General features: G+C 39.6%; 1 protein-coding gene across 14 annotated transcripts in view; it reads left to right on the top strand.

Annotated features, from left to right (window-relative positions):
• Positions 1–25116, top strand: part of LOC124276345 (multiple PDZ domain protein-like) — a 170896-nt gene that overhangs the window by 5407 nt on the left and 140373 nt on the right. For all 14 annotated transcript variants that reach the window (XM_046711990.1, XM_046711987.1, XM_046711986.1 and 11 more), the window contains exons 2-6: positions 1797–2111; positions 3119–3236; positions 3751–3842; positions 4451–4586; positions 10150–10299. In XM_046711990.1, the coding sequence (XP_046567946.1) occupies positions 1857–2111; positions 3119–3236; positions 3751–3842; positions 4451–4586; positions 10150–10299 (751 nt within the window). In that variant the 5' untranslated portion in view covers positions 1797–1856. The remainder of the gene's footprint in view (positions 1–1796; positions 2112–3118; positions 3237–3750; positions 3843–4450; positions 4587–10149; positions 10300–25116) is intronic.

Genomic DNA, 25116 nt, shown 5'->3' with positions numbered 1-25116 from the left:
AAAGCTGCGAAACTCAAACTCACCCAGTCAGTATGTTACAATTATGTGTAATTCATTAAAGGGACAGCTGTTCTGAAATGTGTCCATGACGTGAAAGGTCCTCAGTCCCTAAGCCTGTGTTGTTGCAAAGTTGACATCAGATTTCCAAAGTGCCATTGTTGCTTGGCTTTGTGGATGGTTGCCCATGCTATCAACTGCTGGTTTATTGGTTAATGTTTTCAAGTAGCTGTTCAAATCAGCATTAAACTCAACTCTTTCACTCACTCTTTCACTATAGTTGCATACATATTGGGGCAGTAAATTAGTTCAAATTATACGGATAAAGCAGATGCATTAAATTATTTTTATTGTATATTTTGTTCAAAAAGAACCTGTTCGAGGCATCTGTGTACATAAACTGTCAGTTGGTGGGATTCCTGTGAACCAGTCATGTTCCTTAAAACCATTTTTATCTTGTGTCTTGTCCAATTAAAGAAACAAGGCACCAATGATGTTATTGACAGGTTCATTGAGCAGTAACATGTTGTGAGGTACAACATTCAGTGTTTGATTCCAACTTTGGTATAAATGAGATCAAATTGAAACTTCATTGCCATTTTTAATCCAAGGGTGTCTACAGATTGCTCAGTGAACTGATTTTGTCCTTTGTGAAAATTGACTGCTTGGAGTTTTGCACTGAAAGCAAGATTGAAGATGAAAAAAGTAGGATATGGACTTAGAAATGCCAAGCCCGTTCATGCCAAACAGAACCAGACATCTTGAAATTAAAGTTGAAAAAACGGTTGAAGTAAATTGAAGTCTTGAAAGAAATCTAATTGTTTAAAAGTTTTTTCATTGGCGGTTCCATAAAGTAATTACCCGTAGGATTTTTCTGTACTATAACGGAGGTGCTGAACCTTCACAGACAGGAAGAAAATTGCATCCTTGCAGGTTTTATTTCAAGTTAATTGGGTTTTTTATTACTTAAGTAACTCTGTTTTTTTTATCTTCCTTGTGTACATTAGATGGATATGGAATACCAGGACAGTTTACCTTTGGTATTGATTGGGTGAGATGGTAACAGCATTCTAGCCACTTACATGCAGCTGGTGATATATACGACTCAGGGTGAAGATAAGTGAAGAAATTCAATCTGGGTAATAATGTAGCTGTTTGAGCTTGCTGTAGGGAGTAAATTTGGTGCATAATGTGCACATCATCATCATCATCATCATCATCATCATCAGGGGCGGTGGGCTAGCCTAACAGTTAAAGCGTCCACTCATCACACCGAAGACCCGGGTTCGATTCCCCACATGGGCACAATGTGTGAAGCCCATTTCTGGTGAACCCCGCCATGATATTGCTGGATTATTTCTAAAAGTGTAAAGATGATACTCACCGACTCATCATCATCATCATCATCATCATCATCATCATCATCATCATCATCATCATCATCATCATCAGTGCTGGACGAGCTCACCTTATTCCACAAAGCCCACTGTCTGCCTGGGGTGGCACTGGTGTTGTGATTCTTACTGAAATGTGTGTCCTTCAATCCCACAGCAGTTTGTAAGGTCAGCAGAGTAACAAAGAGGGCAGCTTCAGAGGATGCTGAAGGGAAATTGTGGATCCTCGGGATTTGGAGGAAGATTGAGTAGAAACACTTTTACATTTACATGAGGGGAATTATTGTCAGTTTGTTTTGTGCCAACATGCTGTGAAAAGGGAATCCTCCAAGATCAGATGAAGTTTTGTTTGTTTTGGTAATATGTGATGTATACTGAGTTCAGAAGTATTCTATTTCATTTCAGGACACACGACTGCGAAGTGGAGATCACATCCTTCAGATTGGAGAGGTGAATGTTCGGGGCATGGGGTCAGAACAGGTGGCCCTGGTTCTCCGGCAGTCTGGGAGCCATGTCCGTCTCATTGTTGCCCGGTCAGTGATGGAGCCCCCACCCTTCCAGATCCCCCATGCCCCAGTCGTCCCCACCCATCTCCTTGATGATCACCTGGATCAGATCAATGCTATCATGGCCATGGACTCCCAAGAGAACTTGGACATGAGGATGCAGGAGGAACAGTCCATCAGCAACATCATGGCTGGGCAGGTGCAGGTCCACCCGGTAAGCTTACACTGACACAGATAACATCAGCAGCATCATGGCTGAGTAGGTACATGTCCACCCGGTAGGCTTACACTGACACAGATAGCAGCAACATCATGGCAGGTCCATAGCACACTGACACAGATACATCAGCAACATCATGGCTGGGCAGGTGCAGGTCCACCCGGTAAGCTTACACTGACACAGATAACATCAGCAACATCATGGCTGGCAGGTGCAGGTCCACCCGGTAAGCTTACACTGACACAGATAACATCAGCAACATCATGGCTGGCAGGTGCAGGTCCACCCGGTAAGCTTACACTGACACAGATAACATCAGCAACATCATCAGGTGCAGGCTGGTGCAGGTGCAGGTCCACCGGGTAAGCTTCCACTGACACAGATAGCATCAGCAACATCATGGCTGGGCAGGTGCAGGTCCACCCGGTAAGCTTACACTGACACAGATAACATCAGCAACATCATGGCTGGGCAGGTGCAGGTCCACCCGGTAAGCTTCCACTGACACAGATAACATCAGCAACATCATGGCTGGGCAGGTGCAGGTCCACCCGGTAAGCTTTCACTAACACAGATAACATCAGCAACATCATGGCTGGGCAGGTGCAGGTCCACCCGGTAAGCTTCCACTGACACAGATAGCATCAGCAACATCATGGCTGGGCAGGTGCAGGTCCACCCGGTAAGCTTCCACTGACACAGATAACATCAGCAACATCATGGCTGGGCAGGTGCTTCCTGTAAGATCACACTAACACAGCAACATCATGGCATTCAAAGTGGAAAGAAATTGGATATGCCATGGATTGACTGATGTGGCTTAAGAGGTTTCAGTAATGGTAGAATAGATATATAATACATGAAATATGAAAATGAAATTAAAGTTGTTGCAATTGTTTCCATTATAACTGAATTCTGATAATACTTCTCATACCAAGTATATCATGTTTCATGGGAGTAAGAAGATGTTTGATAATCAGCAGAACAATCCTATCTTGCAGCAACCATATGATATGAATGAGGTACCAGAGGTAGAAATCTTTGATGTGGATCTGACCAAAGACAATCATGGGCTCGGCATCACCATCGCAGGCTACGTCGGAGGCGACAACACACCAGGTGAGTCCTCTCTTCTAGCATCATACATTACACTGTTGTCTGACACTGAAACAGAGGTTATCTGACTCTGATGGGCATTCTTGTTACACAGAGATTTGAATGCGAGAATACCTGATTGTCATCAACCATGATAAACAAAGGATAACTACACAATTGGAAACAGGATATTTTGTCTGTGAAGTCAACATTACATCCCATGTTTATCTATATGTGTAAACTAAAATGAATCAGATGAAAAGCATGTACAATATCTTGAGTGGACTGTGTAAGATGTGCCGAATCGCGACATGGTTAGACTCATGGAACTCTGATTAGGAGAGTGTAATCAAACCAGTGTTAAACCACAGCCATAGATAGCTGTACATTTATTCTCTTAAAATGTATCAATAACCTTGTCTTTGGGTTTTACATGGGCCAATATTTTTTAAATTGTTTTAGACAGTTTAGTATTGCTGTAGTTGAAACACTCACTCACTCACTCACTCACTCACTCCAATAATGTTTCTGTGTTCAGATGAGGTGTCTGGCATCTTTGTGAAGGGTATCGCTGACGGCAGTGCTGCAGCAGTGGACGGCCGAGTGCAAGTCAATGATCAGATCATAGAGGTGAGACAGAGTGTCACACAGTCAAAAGGAAACGGGATTTATGCTAGTCAGCATCTCATGAATCTAGATATGTAATTCCATCAGTCTTCAGGAAGATCTTGACCACTAGGGCAAAGTACCACTCACTATTTCAATGTATGTCCTTTAAACAGGAGGAAGCTCTGGTAATGTTGGATATGTGAGCATGTTATCATCCAAAACTGGTTTACAAGACAAATTACATGGGTGAGATCAAGCAGTGTTTATTTGGTATTGCAATATCAATGCTTACCATGATGTCACAGTCAAAAGGCATCACTTTTCTCTTATCACTGAAGCTGGTCAGCTGTTCTTTGTATGCTTGAGTCACTACTGATTTCAAACTGAAAACGTCAGAAGAATGTTTTTGGATGATAAATTGAATCTCACCCTTTTGTCTTTTAATATCAAATATACCAACTCATGATAAAAGTATTTACTCCATGACATACCATGTACTGACACTTATTATTATATTTGATTTATTGCAAAGTGCTCTGAGCACTGTGAATGTAGTCCTTCAGCCATAGTGCTAGAAGTACAGTGTACAAGAAGTACAGTGTGAGTCAGGACCTTGTGTTTAACCCTAGGTGGATGGCCTGTCTCTCCAAGGCTATTCCAACCACCAGGCTGTAGAGGTGCTACGTAAAACAGGGCAGCTGGTCCACTTGAAGCTCGTCCGGTACCGACATGGACCCAAGTATGAGAAGCTACAACAGTACCTGGGTGAGTACAGATAGAGGTCATCTGTGGGTTTACAGCAGTGCAGAGTTACATCCCTTGAGTGTGCCAGGAACCTATGGTTGTTGGTGCAAATAGATGATTCTCATCATGATATTTATAGCTTTTGTCAAAACCGAACATGTGGATTTCATCAAGGTTGTAGGCATCAACATCTGAGGGCTTTCTCTCTAAGTAAAGCTGACAGGCAATGATATAAGTAAAATTCTGTTCAGAGCAGAGGTGAACCAAACTCACTCACTCATGCCTATATCCAGTATCAGCCAACTCCAGTTCTTCTCACAGTCGGGTGAAGTGGCACAAGTGTGTGTTTGGTCGAATGCGTCATACTGTGTTGTGTTGTGCTACTTTGCAATTCCAAGATAATGCCCAACATTGGTCTTGACAATAAGTTTGAGCATGTCAGCACCATACCAGTGCCTGCAGATTTTTCATTAGTGGGAAACATCTATGATATTCACAATGAAGGGGCAGTGGGGTAGCCTTGTGGTTATAGTGTTCACCCGTCATGCCTAAGCCCTGGTTTGATTCCCCACATGGGTACAATGTGTGAAGCCCATTTCTGGTGTCCCCCACCGTGATATTCCTGGAATATTGCTCAAAGTGGCGTAAATCCTTACTTACTCATTTCCCAGTAACTTGGTTTTTTTCATCAATACAGAGTGTTGATCATAACACTGGATTGTTCAGGTCTGACTATTTACAGACTGCTGTCATCTAACTTGAATAGAAATTGGACAGCAAATAAAGAAATGTTCTAGCCTTTAAAACTGCTGTCTTGTAATTAATAAACTGTTAGAGCGAATTCCAATAGTTAGCTCAATAATTTGATTGTGATTTTGAGAAAAATGCTTAAAGTGCAGAAACACGACTCAAGAGAAACTTTCATGAAGACCATTGCAGCAGATAGGCGGCTCAAGTTAAATATTGCTAATGTTATACTCTGATGTCTGATTTGTTTAAAGTTGAGTTGGGTTACTTGAGTTCAGGTTATATTGGAGCTCTCATCATTCTTCCACTTGGCGAAAACAATTTGTAGCTTCAATCTTAGATAGCTGGGCAGTGATACGACCCCCTCACTTTAATTACACACACTGGGAGGATCTACACCTCACTTGGGGCCAGCCAGGTCAGCCCTATCACACACCTTATCTACCACATCCATCAACCCACCATCAATCATCAATCCACCCACCACCAATAATCTCAACCAAGGCCTTGACCTTGGCATCCATCACAATTTCCGATCACGTCAGAAATTTCAAAGAATGAACTCCCAACCCATGCCTTCTGAAATTTCTAATTTACCAAAGAATCGTCGGACTATAAAAGGGTTTGGGCAAGATCAACATGGACAAGATGAGTGAAAAAATAACTTTGAGAGTAAGAAGTTTGTTTTGGCCCTTTGATCTTTTGAGCAAAGAGTTTGACAGGGTTCGGTAATGAGAGAGCAAACTGGGGCACGTTTGTTGTCTAGTGGGCCAGTGTGATAGCCTGGTTGCTGATGCACAGTCCTGATTTCAATCAAGGTGGTGAACCAGGTCGATCACTCACACCCTGTCTAGATAAGACATCAGTTGCATTCGGTCATTTGGCGGACGTAGCAAAATCAATAGGAACCGTGAGGACTAATTTTTTCTTGACTGGTAATGTCTGGTATTGTTTCGCTAGATGGCTCGGAGACAGGGAGGTAGAGCCTTGGCCAGGGTAAACTACATCCACTGGGCAGGATGGTACAATTTGTAGCTTCGGGGCTAAATTGATTCCATAATCGGTACCTGTTTGGCAGACTTTATATTGCATCTAATGCATTTTCATGCTCTTTGGAGAAATAACACACAAAGGCGTGATTTGGGATAGAAAGCTACTTGCTGCAATAGTTTTTCTGTCTTTCCAGACATATGTTTTGGTAGTCTGCACCATGTCTTGTTAAATCAGTGTAATCATCCAGAATCGCTCAGTACCAACTGTGTGGTTACAGGGCCTAGTGGTCTAGATACCACAATACGCTGTGTAGAGTGATGCCTGGTAGTTTGAAGGCTTCTTTGCCCAGATTTGCTTTGTCAGCATCATACCCATGTTTCACCATAGAGGAAAAGCATCTGTGAATTGTTGAATCTTGTTGTTTATTGACTGACCACAGTCCTGAATTCACTGAAGGCTTTTCTGTTCTATTCAAGTACATGCTAGTGTTTTGTCCCCACATGTGTTGGAGTGGCACCAGCTAAACTTGTGTCCTTGCCATGATATTGCTAGAATATTGCTTAAAGCAGCGTAAAACTAAACTCACTCACTCACTCCAGCTGAACTCACACCCCACAGCCTCACACTTTTCTTTGGGTGTGTGTATGTTTCGCACAAAGGTCAAAGGAACCTCAATTTACTGTGCGGTTTTGGGATTGAATCCAAGAATCTCCCCGATCAGATAGCTTGGTTTGTCATCTCATACCAATTTCTGAGTCTCACCAATTTCATATTACTTGCTCTCACTAACGACCAAAGCCATTAGAACCATACCCTTTCACCGTACACTTAATCGACACAATTATTCCATGGACTGTGGTAACATGACCTGGGGGTTTAGAGCTACCTTGATATAATTTGACAAACCAATTTTGCCCATGGAACCATATCAAATTCACTTAGTTCATTTTAAACGGACATTAATTGACAGCTGGGAGATTTACGAAGATCTGGGTCAGGACAGTGTGAGGAGCCAAGAGTTTAAGCAGTAATCTATCCTAAGATGAAGGTTATAGCAGAATGTAGGCCAGCATTGATTCGTCAGATTACGGATACGGTGTCAACTGCCAATCATACTTGGTAGTTCCTTGATGGTATGTCACTCGGACAGAGACTGTACAGGAAGTTGGAAAAGTCAGCTGTTGTTGATAGGATGCTGGTACTTCCCCTTGAACCTGCGAAGATCCGAGTTAGAATTGGTCTTCCGCCCATGCTTCTTGTAAGAGGCGACTAACGGGATTGGGTGTCAGGCTTCCTGACTTGGTTGACACATGTTATATAATGATGATCTGTGGAGATGATGTTCATGATGTCAATCATTGGATTGTATAGTCCGTACTCTGTGATCATGATATCAATCATTGGATTGTATAGTCCAGACTCTGATCATGATGTCAACCATTGGATTGTATAGTCCGGACTCTGTAATCATGATGTCAGTCATTGGATTGTATAGTCCGGACTCTCTGATCATGATGTCAATCACTGGATTGTATAGTCCGGACTCTCTGATCATGATGTCAATCATTGGATTTTATAGTCCGCACTCTGTGATCATGATGGAACTTCCTTTGTAGAATTCAGAAAATTATTAAAACGTAGAAGTAAAAACTCTGTCTGACAGTTTGTACCACAAAGTTACTAAGAATGACCCATTAGATACATTTTGTCTGCAGTTTCAATGGTTTGTTGTGTATGAAAACCACAGATTAAGGATATGTTATGGGTGAATGGGTTGTTTAGAGGTTTTTGATACACTACTGTACAGACCAAACTTATCATTTACTAATGTTGGTCATATTTTAGATGACCCCGCCCCATGACCTGAACATATTTTCATGACTCTCCATATGCAAAATGATTTCATATTTTATTTTAAAACAAAATCAGATGAATGCTAGCTGAAGAATGATCACGCATGCTCATGTTTATTCAATTTTATTTGAAGATGTTTTTTTGAATGCACATGATCACATAGAAACAAGCCCTCGTGACTATTGTTGGCTCACAAACACTGTGCACTTGTATAACATGTGGACAGTAATTTAGCATGTATTTTGAATATTTTGAATTGAATTATTTTTAGTTTACACATAAGGGTATGTTCTCGACCTGACAACGTCGAACTAACCCACATGCATAAATTGAGGACCATACCCTACTCATTTTCTGGCAGTATTTGCACGATCCTCCATGAATATGTGTATATTTTTTAATCCTACCCTAGGGACTGTCATGTATTTGGTGAACCTACGCTGTTCCTGTCTGAGCCCATCCCATTATAAATTACCAGTCTTTAATACTGACAAGTTTTGTTTGCCCTACATTTTCTCCTGCATCTTGGCTGATGTGACCTATATCATTTTAATTTTCTAGATTCTGATGTGAAGTAGATTTCTTGTAAGCGTTAAAAGAAATGAGCCATTTCTCCTAAATTATCTTTCACACCCATCATGATCATTGATTTTAACGAGATTTACAACCCCCAGGGGTAATAGGCAATTTAGGACACCTTTGAAGTTTCTTATCTCTTGGGCCTCATTTCTTATCCAGTTGACTGTGTGGCGTTTCTTGAAATGAATTCATTCTAAAATTGTGAAGGCTGTATGAAATATGTCTTATTTATTGACCTGATGACCAGTATCAATCAACATGGAGAAAGATATGGGGTTGATTAATATTGCCGTGAGCACTGCTCACTATGAATTTAATTAGCTAAGCAACATACCTTTGATTGATAATTTGGAACAGATACTGAAATATGTGTAGGTCTATGTGCCTTCTCATGTGACGCTTCAGGAAGACTGAGTAGCACAGAGTAGCCTCCCTTTGACTGACTGACACTGACTCCCTTGGCAAAGTAAAACACAAAGTTGTGGGTGATGGTTGCATTTAGCTGTTTAAGTTTTTATGTTTACTTTTTAATGTGATTATTGAAATAAAAGGTGTGGAGTTATATTATAAATATTATTCAGAGAGCATATTTCACAGATTCTGTTCACCTTTGATACACCTATTTATCAGTAATCATTCAAAATGTCTTTGTGGTGATTGTCTGATTCTTTGTTTAATGTAAATAGTCTTATACAAACACATTTTGTAAAACGATTTCTGGAAATACTAATTATAGTATTTTTCTTCTCTATGGGTAATATAAGCAAGGTCCCATGGCTGTCCTTGTTGGTCTATCAATGCTTCTCAGTGTCTGCCTGCCCATGGCACTTGGTGCTTGTCTTTTCATTGGCTTGCATCACGTAATAAGTCCAGGAAATGTCTTTCCTACGTGTGTATTTTTCAGGGAATTATCAGAGTGACATCTCTGTGTCCTGTCTTCTGTGGAGGGGCGGTGGGCAGCCTAGTGGTTAAAGGTTGGCTCGTCACGCCAAAGACCCGGGTTTGAATCCCCACATGGGTACAATATGTGAAGCCCATTTCTGGTGTCCCCCGCCATGATGTTGCTGGAATATTGCTAAAAGTGGCGTAAAACCTAACTCAGTCAGTCAGTCAGTCAATCTTCTATGGATGATTTAGCCCATCGAGTTCACATGGATCTCAGTGCATGTGCACCCATGAGGATCTGAAGGCATGGTAGGTCAAAATATCAACCAGCATGTCTTTTCTGGATGAGAATAGGTTGCCAGATTAGTGTTTCAGTAGGGGTTCCAGGGCAGAACAGGTTCGCTGAATGCCTTTTTTCGTCACTTGTTTTTCTGATTCCCATTATAGCAATGATGTTAGTCTCTGATACATGGAACAGCATTCACTAAAGAACTCCAAATGTTGACGTGTGACTTTCTGTCTTCAGCCCAGGCAAATGCAACACTGATGGGGCAACCTGGCCTCATCTCACAGAACCATGAGAGTCTGGCAGCATCCAACCCCACATACGACATCACCACGCCCAACCCCCAGGTGGACTACAACGATGTCAACTTCATGTCAGATGAAGACTACAGTAAGTTAATCCAACTCTTTTATACCTTCTGTTTTGTATTATTTTCCCTGTCTTAGGTCTGCGAGGCTTACATGTGCCACACAGTTGATTCCATGACATCAGCTAGTTTCCTCAAGATGTGTCTTCAGTCAGGAGAAGGTTTCTTCAAACCAAGTTAAGAGGCAGCTATGTGACTGTCGTTTCTGTCTTTTTTCACTTTTAAACCTGTGTCAGAATCATGCCAACATATACATTTGTACACACGGTACACTATCCAGATATACTTAGAGATATACTGATTATATACTGATATACTGTGATTAAATCAAGACTTTAGGACATATGTTGAGTGTTGATGGCCGACATGTCATTGAGACCTGTTCCTGCAACTGTCCAGGACAGCTGTATATCTTCGACTCCTGAGAGGGACGCTGTTCCAGAGCGATTAATGTTTCACGCCAACAATCTAATTACATCATTTACCAGGACAGCTGTATGTCTTCGACTGCTTAAAGGGGCACTGATCCAGAGCTATTAATGTTTCACGCCAACAATCTAATTACGTCATTAATTTACCAGGACAGCTGTGTATCTTCGACTCCTTAAAGGGGCACTGATCCAGAGCTATTAATGTTTCACGCCAACAATCTAATTACGTCATTTACCAGGACATCTGTATATCTTTGACTCATTAATTCTCCTCACTCACTCATTCACCCACCTTAAAAGACCTCTCCATCACTCACTCATTGCCACCCAAACCATGCTGGTACATACTTACTGAGGTCATATATATTCATCCATTATTTTTTAACACAAACAACTATAAACTGTCATCAGTGAAATGTCACTGCATTTTGAATCATTTTTTATTGAAGCAGTACCAAATATCATATTGATTTTGTGATTTGTAATCATAGATAAGAGTTTAATCCATATGTGGTTAATTATTAAGATGTGGAAAGTTATGAGTTATTCTTATCTGGAATACTGTTAACGTCTTGAATGATGTGCCTTGATCGTGGCACTGGAAGTAAAAGATTCGTTGTCTGACACTGTATTCAGCCATATTACCGCTTTTTAATGGAGATCTGTTAATAATAATCGAGTCTGAAGCAGATAATCCAGTGATTGACATCCTGAGTGTTTATCTACTCAATATGAATGTGGTGACATGCTCAGTAGTTGAGTCGAACCATCCAATCGTGGCCTCAAATGTTAAGAATGAGTTTCTGAAGGTCAGATTTCACCGGGATCTTCATGGGTTGTATGTAACAGGTGTACTCGTCAAAAAAACTGTGCTATCAACAACTTCATTTTCAGTTGACATTTAGAATAACCTTTGAAGATTTTAGAATTACCTATCCAAGAAAAGTCCTTAAAAACATATTCAACTGTCCAAATGAACCGTTATTTATAAGCTATATTTCGTTCAGTCGTTATTAATGTTTTGAACTTTTATGATGAACATTAAAAGTGTTAATGGCAAGTTTATGAGCAGTTATAATTTTTAAAATTCAATTGATTTGTCATCAACATGTAAAAAAAAATGATAATGATTTGGTTAAAAGAAGCTTTATACAGTGTGTGACTTGGAAACCCTATCCTGTGTTTGCCAGGGACGTCGCATGTTGATAACATTGTGTGTAGGGCAAGCCGACACGACTTACAGCCAGCTGATAATCAAATCCGTGGCTTATTTAGCCCTTGCTGTGTCATTACATCTAGGAGATCATACAATCAAAATGCTATGGCTTTCTGATGAAGAGTCATATTTCCTGAAGTGCCATCTGTGCAGTCAAAGCTCAGACACTTCAAGCCACCATTTTGAAATGACATTTTTACAGGCCTGTAATGATTGATCAAAATGAACTATGAAGTTGGTTGACAAGTTAATCCTTCCAGTGGGGCTTCAAGGAAAGAATTGGTCCCCTGTAGCTCATACCCATGGAGGAGTTGAGTGTAATGGGGGTCCTGTGGGAACGTCACGTGGCTGTTTGAATGTCAACTTGACCCAAGTACTCCTGTCTTTGGTAGTTTCTGAGCTCTGTAACATTATTCTCATGTTCTCAAAAGTAATACAAGGTGAAATGAGTGTGGTACAATATGATTGGAGGAAAATTGTGATTAAGTGCGATTTGAGACCCGAAAAATCTCCCATACTTTTCACTGTTTAACTTTCTTAAAAGGCAAAGTTTTGAATAATGTGACATTTGGCTTCTCAAAATGGAACTCATGCATTTGAAGTCATGTGGTTATTATTTAGAACGTGACTTTGACTCTACCCACATTCATCTATACAGGAGCGTTAAGTTATCACAGAAGCATGTGACGTCATCCATTGTATGTTCATGTCAACACATTCCAGGGTGACGTCATAATGTTCCAGAGTCACATATCTGTCTCACAACTCTGAGAGTTGATGTTTAGATTAGGTTCAGTAGAAAAATAACTGCTTTTACAATGTCTATAAACTTCATCATTTCGAAAACCTACAAGGAACATCAGTGTCTTGTTGCAACTGCAATCATACCTCATTTCCAGCAGTATTCTCAATATTTCATCTGATGCTGAAGTTCGGAACATTTTTCCACCCATTTTTCACATTCCACCGTTACCTGGTGAGCCAACTTCTAAGTCCATCAGTTCTGTTTTTTCATGTTCTCATTAAAACTATCCCGATTCCTTTGAGAACATCCCTTTCATCTCCGACAGAAGCGCTGAGCTTGTCATATCATCGAGCTTAGTTCTGACAGAGCGCAGAATGAAACTGACCACATGGTACAATTAACTACCCATCTCGTTAATAACATGTCCATCAGGGATTTCTGTCAAGGGATGGCTAGGTCCAGCACGAGTAAAAAAGCTAATTACAAGAGCACAATGAGAGTACGTTATTCTGTAATGTGTGTCCCCATGGGACCTGTGCAGGGTGATTACATCGCTGCCATCCTGATCCCTCTCTGTTGTATCTGGCTGAAGCATTGACAGCGTGACAGGCGTTGGTGAAGAGTGGGATGAACTGCAAATCTTCTGAAGGGAACACTGAATAGGAATGTCTCCTATCATGGCTGTATGCAATTTAACTGGTATATTTGTTTCTTTGATTCTTAATTGAACTTCGGCACAAGAAGTCTGAATGGATGTCAAACTTATTCAACACCATTATGGGGCAAGGTGGCTGAATAACTGTCAGAGTTATCTCCCATTGTTTTAAAATTTTATGGTTCAGCTAGCACCTTGATTTGTCAGTGTTGTGGGAGTTGTATATTATATATCTGTTATAGTTTATATCTTTATATTTTATTTGATATCTGTATATTTCATTTGATGTCTATATACTTCATTTGATGTCTGTATATTATCTGTCTATCTATCATTTTTCTTATTTGTATGTATGTATGTATATCTGTATGAGCTGTAAGTGGACACTACAGGCTAATTTGATTTACAGAGTTTCAGCCCTTACCTATAGCAGGATCTGCTGGTCATAGGTTTTATATCTTAGGTGTGTCAGCACCATGTTGGTACTTGTAAATACAGCATAAGCACATAGGTTTTGACAAACACAGCCTTAAACCCAGAAAAGTTTAAAGCAGCACAGATTTTCCAACATTTATTCATGGGATTTGAATGGCATGATGTGTACTTGATGAGTGGGAAGGATTGGAACCATTGTTTTAATACAGTTTTGGTGTAAGGTGCCACAGTAAATTACCAAATGCAACAGTAAGTTTACATGCCTTGATATTACTGGGATACTCTTCATTTTAAACAACATTAAACTGAACACACTTGCTGTGTTGATTTTAGAGTTACACTCTGTAACAATGTAACTGCCCAGTTTTCAAATCGGTTACATTGCCATGACTTCAAATATTAGAACATGTAGTAATGAAGTGTGTTATCAGAAGTAAATAAACAAATATGTATTACCAAAAAACATACATGAAGTTGATTTTTGGAATGTTAGAACACAACACACAATTCTGAAAATTGCCTATTTGAAATTTAGGACTTACGAACGTCATGAATACTACACGGTTTATGGATGAATTATGAACTGTTTTCTTCATGTTTGAATAACTCCATGTCATGTACCAGTCAACATCATTAACTATTTGTATATTTCATTTACATTCCAGTGCGATATGAACATGAAATTGACAAGTATATTGTCTGCTGCATACAAAAAATGTGTTATGAAATTAGTCTGCACGGGAAACATGGACATTTTGTGTCCCTCGGGGTGAGATTTCCATCGAGCGAAGATGCTGCATTAGACTCAATGCTTTAGCTTGATGTTGAGTTGTCCCTGGTGAGAAACACTACCAAATTGAAATTGGAAATAGAAAATATCTGATTTGTTAAAGGTCATGGAGTTTTTAGAAGGTAATTTGCCGGAGAAAACAGTGCATGGTTTAAAATGTAGATCGATTCCTATTGATTAAGTCATTTGTGAATTGTAAGAAAATATTGCTTTCGATTGTGAAAACCTGGTTCATTTTTAATCACCATTGAAAGGAAAACAGAAGAGGAAATTAAGAGTTTTTGTTCTGATTTTTCTTTATCCAAATTTGATTTATCCATTTAATTGCAAGGCATTGAAAACTTTCTTGTTCATTAAGATTTATAGCTTGGAGTGCAATTGAAGTATTTTTTAGAACAAAAAAATATCAAAATCAGATGCATTTGGAAAAGTCTCAAGTTGAGACTTTGCATATTTGTGCAACCTTTTTCCTTAATCCTCCTATTGTGTGGGGTGTCAAATGGGTGTCCTGGGTGTATGACTGCCGACATTTCACATGGAGAACACTTCTTTTAGGCATGGTGGGATAGCTCCGTGGTAAGAGTGTTTGCTTGTTACACCTCATGTACAGTTCTAATTCTTCCAATGGGGACAATGAGAGAAGCCGAAACATATGTACTATTATGTTGCTAGAATAGTGTTTAGATTTGGTTTAACATATCACCCTACTTTCTCATGTGAACTAAATGTCATATAAAAGTTTCTTCCAAATGGTTTCTACCCAAGTCAGAGTGGTAGGGTAGCCTAGTGGTTAAAGCATTTGCTCATCATGCCTAAGACCCGGGTTCAATTCACCACATGGGTACAATGTGTGAAGCCCATTACTGGTGTTCCCTGCTGTGATATTGCTGGAATATTACTAAAAGTGGCATTAAACCTCACTCACTCACTCATTCCAAATGATTTCTACCCAAGTCGGGGTGGTAGGGTAGCCTAGTGGTTAAAGCGTTCGCTCATCATGCCTTAGACCTGGGTTCAATTCACCACATGGGTACAATGTGTGAAGCCCATTTTTGGTGTCCCCCCGTAATATTGCAGGAATATTGCTAAAAGTTAAGCTCACTCACTCGCTCTACTGAAGTCATATATGTATGTCATTGGGCTCTAATTAGCTAGAGTGAGTGAGTGGGTGAACATTCTAGCCATATCATATTGGAGACACTAAAATAGAGCGCCACTCGTTGTACCCAGTTTTGTTAAACGCGCGGGGGGGATATAGTATTAGGCTCCGTCCGTCTGTCTGTCCGTCATTCGTACTTCCTTACAAATTGGAATAACTTAAGAAACCGTTGACTGGATTCTTGTGATATTTGGTAACTAGGTTCATCACAGTAAAAGAAAGGTCCCAGTCAGGTTTGGTGACCTTGACCTTCATTTCAAGGTCACAAGGGGACTTTAACGTTTAACCCTTGTCAGCGAGATATCTCAAGAACCGTTCACTGGATTTTCTTCATATTCAACACCAAGCTTTATCTAGGGAAGGCGCAGGGCCCAGTCGATTTTGTTGACCTTCGTCTAAGTTCAAGGTCACTACGACACTTTAAAGATTTCAGCATGTTAACCTGCATGTAAAGATTGTCAGCGAGATATCTCAAGAACAGTTCACTGGATTTTCTTCATAGACTTTCAAGACTTCTTTTAAATGTTTTTCAATAAGCAATTTCTTTATTACTATTTTTCCATATTTCATACACTAAGACATTCATGTCAAGGTCAAAGTGAGTCTTGAAAATAGTTGTGCATTTGAACAACTACAGAGCAAGATATCAAGAGAGGTTGACTGGTCATGTTTTTGTTGACATTTAACTTCATCTTAAATTACGACCTTCACTTTCATTACTCTTTAAGTTTGATTTGATAATTTGTGGCGTGGGATTATGTCACCTTAGTGACAATGCTTGTTAAATTCAGGATTTCTTTCTTTGCAAACGAGACAGCATTGTTCTTTGAAAGGAAAAAACCCATATTAATTGGAAAGAAAAGTTTCATAAATATTCACAACCAGTCCAGCACAAATGCCATCATTGGGTTATTTAACCTGAGGCCAGGGAGGAATATAAATTTATATTTGTATTGAGGTCGTCCATAATGTCATTCGTGACACTTATTTGGAAGCACAATTCATATAGTTGATGTGTCTGTCAGAATTCCTTATCTCCACTATTGGAGTATGGTATTGCCTGAGATGGAACTGGAATCAGTTCCTGGTTATGGTGATTTGAAACACTCTCTGACTATTAACCAGAGGTGACCCCAACACTGTCAGATCCTCACAGTGTTGGCTGCCATCTAGTCTGCCATGTTGACGTGTCCGACTGTCCTCGTCATCAGTATGGAAGGAACGACTCATCCCAGTAAATGTTTGATCGTAAATCAGAAACCAATTATTCTCTTAATTTTGTCAGGGTTGGAGGCGGGATGATTTAATTCCTGCCCCTTATTCCCTGGAAGGATGATGAGCGATCAGCCATCTGTTTACACTCCAGCCATTTGGGCACAATCTGGATTCGGCACAAGTCTATGAGACAATACTTTCTGATTATTCCATTAATCCTGGGGCATGAAGCCACATGAATCAGACTGAAGGCACACAGTAAATCTTGGAATGACACACTGGAATGACTCTTCTTTACCTTGACCCTCAGCTTGAAATGTTGTACGATTGATGGTCAGCCATAGTGGTTGTCACCTTGATGGTCCTTTAAATATTGGAATATTATAACCTTGTTCTGTGAATATTGTTCACTGATCTGAGAATGTTCGTACTCTCAGAATGTTCGTAGAATGTTGTTAGCCAGGCTAAAAAAGTGGTTACCCAGAGCCAAGAATGTTGTTACCTTGATTTTGAAATATTGTTGAATATTGATATGAAATCAAAATATTCTTACCCTGAGAATGTTTTACCCTGAACTTAGAATGTTGTTGTTAACTCCTGTTTAATACTAATCTGAGAATGTTGTTACTTCGAGCTGAGATTGTTGCTACTTTCAGCTGAGAATGTTCTTAACCTGGGATCTTAACCTGACCTCAGAATGTTGTTACCCAAAGCCTGACTGACAATGTTACCTTGATCATAGGATATCATAACTGTCGAGGGTAGACCAGATGTACTTTCCCACTTGTTCAGAATAATTGTCTACTGTGTGGTGATTTCCGTGTGCAGGGCTTGATAAAAATAATCATAACATTATGTTGATATTTTGATTTAGAAATATAATGTGATGATGAAGATCCAGTAGCAGTTTCTATGTTCTACAGTGTCGGTACCGCTCATCCTTGGTGAGAATTACAGAATAACATACACACATATATATATACAAGTGAAATTTGATATTGGAAATATCATCTTTGAAGACATTTTCCTTTTGGCCGATTTGTATTTCAGATTTAATCAATTTCCATTAATCTTATTCTCTCACATGGCTTTTGAATATTGATAAAATTGTACACACAAAATGAATTCTGCAAATGTGTAGGCAACAAATTATATTGTCTGCAGACATTTCTTCGCATGCGTCAATTCCTATGTTATGCATGCTTTAGCTGTCAGTCAATAAACCTTTTGTGTCACAAAATGAATATTTGAACAGGCTTTCCAAGCTTATAGTTTGTCACAACTAACAGGAATGAAAATATAAATGTCAGTGAAGACAAAAAAACTGACAAATGGAGTGTTCAAGAAAGAACATTGTCCTCGGCCTTTTAAAATTCATCATGGCTGGTGTTTTCAAATATTTCATCAGCATACTAAATAAAAAATTAACTGCAATCCCATGGGTATCAATATGAAAAATATCATGTGTGTACACAGCCTTTAGGTATGGGATCTGTTGCATCTCTGCATATAGTCTTTAACGGCTTCATGCATATATTTCGTCTTTGCTTTGTCCTATTAGGACTCTCTCAGTGCCAACAGATTTCAGTGTATACCATGGATTGAATAGATCACCAGGAACTTGGAGATTGATGTTTGCGTAGATGAAGGTATACATGGATCCGACTTTACAATTAGATCAGGGTCAGTCAGATGAAAGGTTATATAGATTGAGGTTTTCAAAGGTGAAGGTATGTATAGATTGAGGTTTGCAAAGATGGTCCTCAGGTTTATATTGATACAGATAAAACTTTATGCAGATGGAAGTTTACATGGATTGAGGTTTATGTGGATTGAGACTTAAACAGATGAAGTTTTTTGTAGATGGAGGTTTACTTAGATGGAGGTTTACACAGGTAGAGGTTTTCATAGATGGCAGTTTACTCAGAAGGAAGTTTACTCAGATGGAGGATTAGACAGATGGAGGTTTTCATAATGGATGGTTACAGATATAGAGGTGTTAGTGTAGAGTGAGATACAATAGCTAACTGACTCACACAGTCTTCATCTAAACCCTCAGTAAGGAGTGAGTGAGTGAGTTTAGTTTTACGCCACACTCAGCAATATTAGCTATATGGCGGCGGTCTGTAAATAATCGAGTCTGGACCAGACAATCCAGTGATCAATCGCATGAGCATCGATCTGCGCAACTGGGAACCGATGACTATTGTCAACCAAGCCAGCGAGACTGACCACCCGATCCCCGTTAGTTGCCTCTTACGACACCTCAGTAAGGACATCTTTGTGGCAAGTTTCCAGACTTCTCCATGGTTCAAAGACAAACATCAGTGGGTTGGGATTTGTTTCATTTATTATTTTATCCCTGGTAATGTTGTAGACACAGATAAGTATGTGATAAATACAGGGATGAGAGTATGAAGCAGGTTAACTTGGGCCAATGATAACCAGCGCTGGCGAGCGCAATAGGGATCTGCATATTTGTAACCCTGATAAACTCAAGTCAGAAATGGGAGGAAGATACGCACAGTAAAAGTCATACAATCCTACCAATATTTCTGTGCTTTGGGATAGAATGACAGTAATTGGCTGGGATGATAAAATATTCCTCTTTTCATGTGTGTGGAGAAATATGAATTTGTCAAGCCGATATGTTCTGGCCTCGGGTGATCCTGTAGTCATCCATTGCTCTGGCTAGCTGCACAATTTGGTTGCTATGGAAATGAAATGCAATTTTTGTCAATGCTGTATGTCCAGATGCAATCTACTCAGGTTTTTTATTATCAAAATTCAAAGTTTGAGATATTTAACAAGTGCTTGTTTTTGGACTGGATATTATATTTATTTAGCTGCTGTTTCATGTGTAAAGAAAACATATCACAAAAATATTATTGTAGTTAAAAAACACTTCTTTATGCATTCATGTCAGTAGCTCAACTTTATAGCATAAATTCATTGTGTCATTTCATTTCAGTTCTCTGCAGGGTTACCATGGGTTTTAAGCAGGCCTTCAGTTGAAATTATTTTAGCACTATATGTGAATTGATTAAGTTATAATAATATTGAATCTGTCGATAATGCACCAAATTCCACTCAAGTGAATACTCATTGAGCTGCATTATGTTTACTCAGTCAGTGGATTATGAGCACTCAGTTTTCATTCTGAGCTCCCTGGGGAGTCTTCAACCCAAACTGCCTGTGAAGTGCTAGAAGGTTAACTGTCACATTACGATCTCACCAAACAGGGTTCTCATTCATTGTGTGGTGAACAGAGGCATATTTTGAACCGTCGTTTGCCAGACGAGACAGCACATGTGCTGCATGTGATTCGGTGTGGTGCAGGGTCGAAGCTTGGTGACTTTCTGGAGTCAAGCCATCATGGTCACTCATCCAGCTACTTTCTGCAACCAACGCTGCTAAACTTTACCCTGTTTGTGATCTGCACACTGCACCAGTACTGTGTGACACCATGACATTGCTTATGTGTGTGATACACCAACATTGCTTATGTGTGTGACACACCAACATTGCTTATCTGTGTGACACACCAACATTGCTTATCTGTGTGACTCCACAACATTGCTTATCTGTGTGACACACCAACATTGCTTATCTGTGTGACACCAACACACACCAACATTGCTTATCTGTGTGACACCACAACATTGCTTATGTGTGTGACACCAACATTGCTTATGTGTGTGACACACCAACATTGCTTATCTATGTGACACCACGACATTGCTTATGTGTGTGACATACCAACATTGCTTATCTGTGTGACACCACTACATTGCTTATCTGTGTGACACACCAACATTGCTTATCTGTGTGACACACCAACATTGCTTATGTGTGTGACACACCAACATTGCTTATCTGTGTGACACCACAACATTGCTTATCTGTGTGACACACCAACATTGCTTATCTGTGTGACACACCAACATTGCTTATCTGTGTGACACAACATTGCTTATCTGTGGTGTCACATAGATAAGCAATGTTGGTGTGTCACTCACAGATAAGCAATGTTGGTGTGTCACACACATAAGCAATGTTGTGGTGTCACAGAGATTTTATACATGACATGCAGGGGGATCTCTTACTTTGTACGGGACGGTGGGGTAGCCTGGTGGTTAAAGCATTCGCTCATCACACCGAAGGCACGGGTTCGATTCCCAATGGGTACAATGCATGAAGCCTATTTCTGGTGTTCCTCCCGCCGTGATATTCCTGGAAAATTGCTAAAAGCAGCGTAAAAACCAACTCACTCACTCACTCTTACTTTGTACATAATTTTAGGGTGGTCATTCACATTGTACATGTTCTCCTTAAAAATCATCATCACCCCACCCCCCTCACCCCTACCCATAAATTATGAATGGTCCCTAACACACTTCTGAATATATCCTACTTTGAACCAGTTTGAACTCATTTTATAAATTTAAAGCTAGTTAGAAAATATGCCAAAATTTAAGGGTACAGTCATATCTTTGCACTGAGAAGATAAGATCGCATCAACATAGCCTCCATCTGTGTATTGCCTTGCCATAAGCTCGTTGCTGCCTCAAATGCTTCCTACGTGCACTGACCCTGTAGAGCTAAGCAGTGTAGAGGAGTTAATACTCACTTCACCTCTCCATGTTCAAATGCAACTTTAGTGGAAGGTTTCAGCAGCAACAAGAGATCCCTAGATCAACATCCCTCTCAAGTAACAGCCCTTATCCTGCCGGTGATGTAACACGCATATGGTTTTGTCACTAGGTACGTTGTTTAACATGAGATTTAACGTCCTCGCTTTCAGTTTTTCATAGCTTATTCACTCTTCATCACACATTCTTCTGTTTGTCAAATGCACGTTTGTTTTTTAAGCTAGCTTATTCAGCACTGTGAAATCAAACTTTTGAATGAAAAGAAAAATCGTTTAGTGGGATAGGATAGTGCTTGTTTGTTAAAGTGACAGAGTATGGTTTTATGCCGCTTTTAGCAATATTCCAGCAATGTCACGGCGGGGGACACCAGAAATTGGCTTCACACATTGTACCTATGTGGGGAATCGAACCCGGGTCTGGCGTGACGAGTGGATGCTTTAACCACTAGGCTACCCCACCACCCCTTGTTTGTTAAAGGGTTAATCTAATATCTTATAATGCAGCTGTGAAACTTGATTGTTGATTTATGTTGTGTACTCTTGAGATGTTTGTTAGTAAAAGTATTTGTGAAGATTTGTTCTATGTATTGATTTACTGACAGTTTTTTGTGAGATATACAGTCGAGACTTCAGCCACATGTCAACTGCTTATACACACTATATTCCTGCCATCACATTTATTGCTCCATTAATTTGTTCACAATTACCATGGCAACAACATTAAACCCCATTCACCTCGCCATGGTTACAGTTTGTGAGATGACAGATTGTTTGCACAGTCTCACTTCTTGTGATGTTAAAATACCACTTGATTCAGGTCCATTATTGTCAGCCTTGGCAAACGTCGTCCAGACAATACCTGACAACAATAGATCTGGATTTATTTATATAAATGTTGGCTGCAATTACATGTGTGACATAGCATGTGTCATCTCAACCTCGCATGTTATATGTGAAGTTCTCTTTCGTACCATGGTCAAAGTTTTTTATGCAAACAATTCAGAAGAGTGTTCAGTTTTATAAGAAAAGTAAGTGAGTTGAGATTGTACAGCTGAATCATAGGTAATAACTAGAGGTGAAAAGGTACGCTCTTACCACGTTTCGGTATGTATTGCGGTACAAGGCCTTTGGTTGGTCCGTTTCAGTTCGGTGTATCAGATATGATCATAATTCAGAAAAGAAAAGAAACGCATAGATTTTGACAAAATGATTCGATTTCTAGACGGTTTAGAAAAGGTTTAAAGAGATTAATACAATGACAATACGAAAAACGAAAATACCAATTTTTTTAATTGCATTACGATATACTGAACCGAAGGCAAAACACTGCAGTATTGGTAGAATAACAAGTGATGGGTTTGGTTGTCATACATTATTCTTATGAACCCCATTAACGTCAGGAGATGGTGCTGATGGATCCAGATGATAGTGACAGTCAGCAATATACCAGCTGTTCATTATAATACCATTTCCATTGTCCCCCGCTGTGATATTGCTGGAATATTGTTAACAGCAGCGTAAAACCTCACTCACTCACTCTAGCTATCCAAAAGCAGTGATTGACATCAAAATCATCCAATTGGTTGATACTTATGACAAGAATATTTTGTTGAAGACAATTTTACATAAACTTGGATATTCACAAGTCTTGATGATAATGATGACAAAAGTCAATGCTTACATTTTGTACAATGTACATTTAGATGCTTTTTGCTTTTCTGTAATAATGTGAAAGTACAAACATTTGTTTTACGTTTTCCATTGATGTTTATCATGATTTGATGTGTTTTCACAGATTGAAATAGTTTGATTTTTGTTTCGTTTGAGTAGTTTTGTTCACAGATGTCAAAATCAACTGATGTACAGATGGTAGCTAAGAAATGATGTTAAAAACAGTAGTGCTAGGTTCCAAACCTTCCGTGTTGTGTATTTATGATAACAGAATCCCCAAGATATGTGAAGACTCCCAAAGGTGATTTCTTGTGCTAAAAAAACAAACTTGTCAAGGTTTTGAGAGTAACTTCATACATGTTGTTCAAGCTACAAAAAGCATGTGTTTTAAGTGAAGTGTTTTATACTTTGAACTTTGTGATATATAAAGCATGTTTATTTATAAATCATATGATATACAGAATACTTGGGGGAAGATTGTAAAAGCACATGGTAGAAATGATACTACAGTTTGGCCTGGTGTGAAATCTTCCACTCAGTGCTCTAGCCCAGTAAAACAGCATGAGGACCATTCTGACAAGGTCTTGAGTTTGGGACTTACGGCTTAGTTCGGCGGGATGGGGACAACTGTCTGTGATGGGAGTAATTCTTAATGACTGATGAGAGGAGGTTGGTTTAAGATGCTTCGAGGTGACCAGTGAGACGCAGGACAAATGATGTGCAATGTATTTAGCAATCAATAACGTTGAATAATGCATGATCGTTTGACAAATCATGCATGGTTTTGATGGCCTGTGCTCCTCTCTGATGGTGTCTGTCTTCCGGTGTTTACCACGGCGTCCAGTTACAAGAACACTGAGCTTGGCGAGGAGGTTTCGTCACCAGACAACCACTGAGTTGACTTGGAACAATTAATGGCTATTACTGTTATGGAGATGGATTCAGCTGATTTTTTGACCAATTTCACCTGGAACCTCAAGTACAAACATTGATCTTACGTTGCAGTTGTAGATCTCAAAGAAATCATTCAGCCTCATGCTTGACTTTCTTACAGAAATTTTATCAGTGAATCATGTGGCTGAAAAATATTGATTTTTGTTCACACATTTTGAGGTTAAATTTGGGTTTTAGTGAAGACAATCTCACCTCTATGGTTGATGAGAGCTTCATGGGGATGGTTCCGCTGTCCGTGTTGATGGAGGCTATGCGATGCAATGAGTGACACAAAGCCTGCGCTTGCACTTCCAGTGGTGGTACGTATCACGCTGATGACAAGTGATATCCCTGGTTACTGAAGGCAGATAATGATGACTGAAGATTGATGGGAGTTCCACTTGCTGTATTTCTCATTGGATACAGATTTCAGTGTTCATTTGCATGGGCTGAGACAGAAGGATTCAGTGTTTATTTCATGACTGACGCCAGTGGATGTCGCTTTCGTGTGAAATGTACGTGATTCCAGTTTGGTATTTACAAGTGTGCATGATGAATATTTCATGAGTGACAGTAAGAATCGTCAATATCTCAGTCAGGACGTGATGTCGGAACACTCTCCATTATGTCTATTACAGCATCAGTGACAGAATTTTTTTGTGAATATTTATTCCTGTTTCTGCATTTTTTGACAGCATGAGAAAGAGTTCTTAGAACGTTAAGAAAAAGATATTCAAATGCATATTATAATGAAATAATAGCTAGGCGATATCCTCGTGGAATACTGGTTTTCTGTGATGAAGTTGATTCATTGTAAGGATTATTTCACTGAGACCGTCTGCTTCTCATGTTCCATTGGTAATCACCAAGGATTTCAAGCTCATCCAATTTCATGATGATTATGATGATGGAGAAAATGTACTTTTTAGATTGAATCCA

This window comes from Haliotis rubra, unplaced genomic scaffold, assembly GCF_003918875.1.
Source record: "Haliotis rubra isolate DU_JTF1 unplaced genomic scaffold, ASM391887v1 Scf208, whole genome shotgun sequence".
Taxonomy (NCBI): domain Eukaryota; kingdom Metazoa; phylum Mollusca; class Gastropoda; order Lepetellida; family Haliotidae; genus Haliotis; species Haliotis rubra.
The sequence above is the reverse complement of the archived record's forward strand: the minus strand, read 5'-3'. Positions and strand labels throughout refer to the sequence as shown.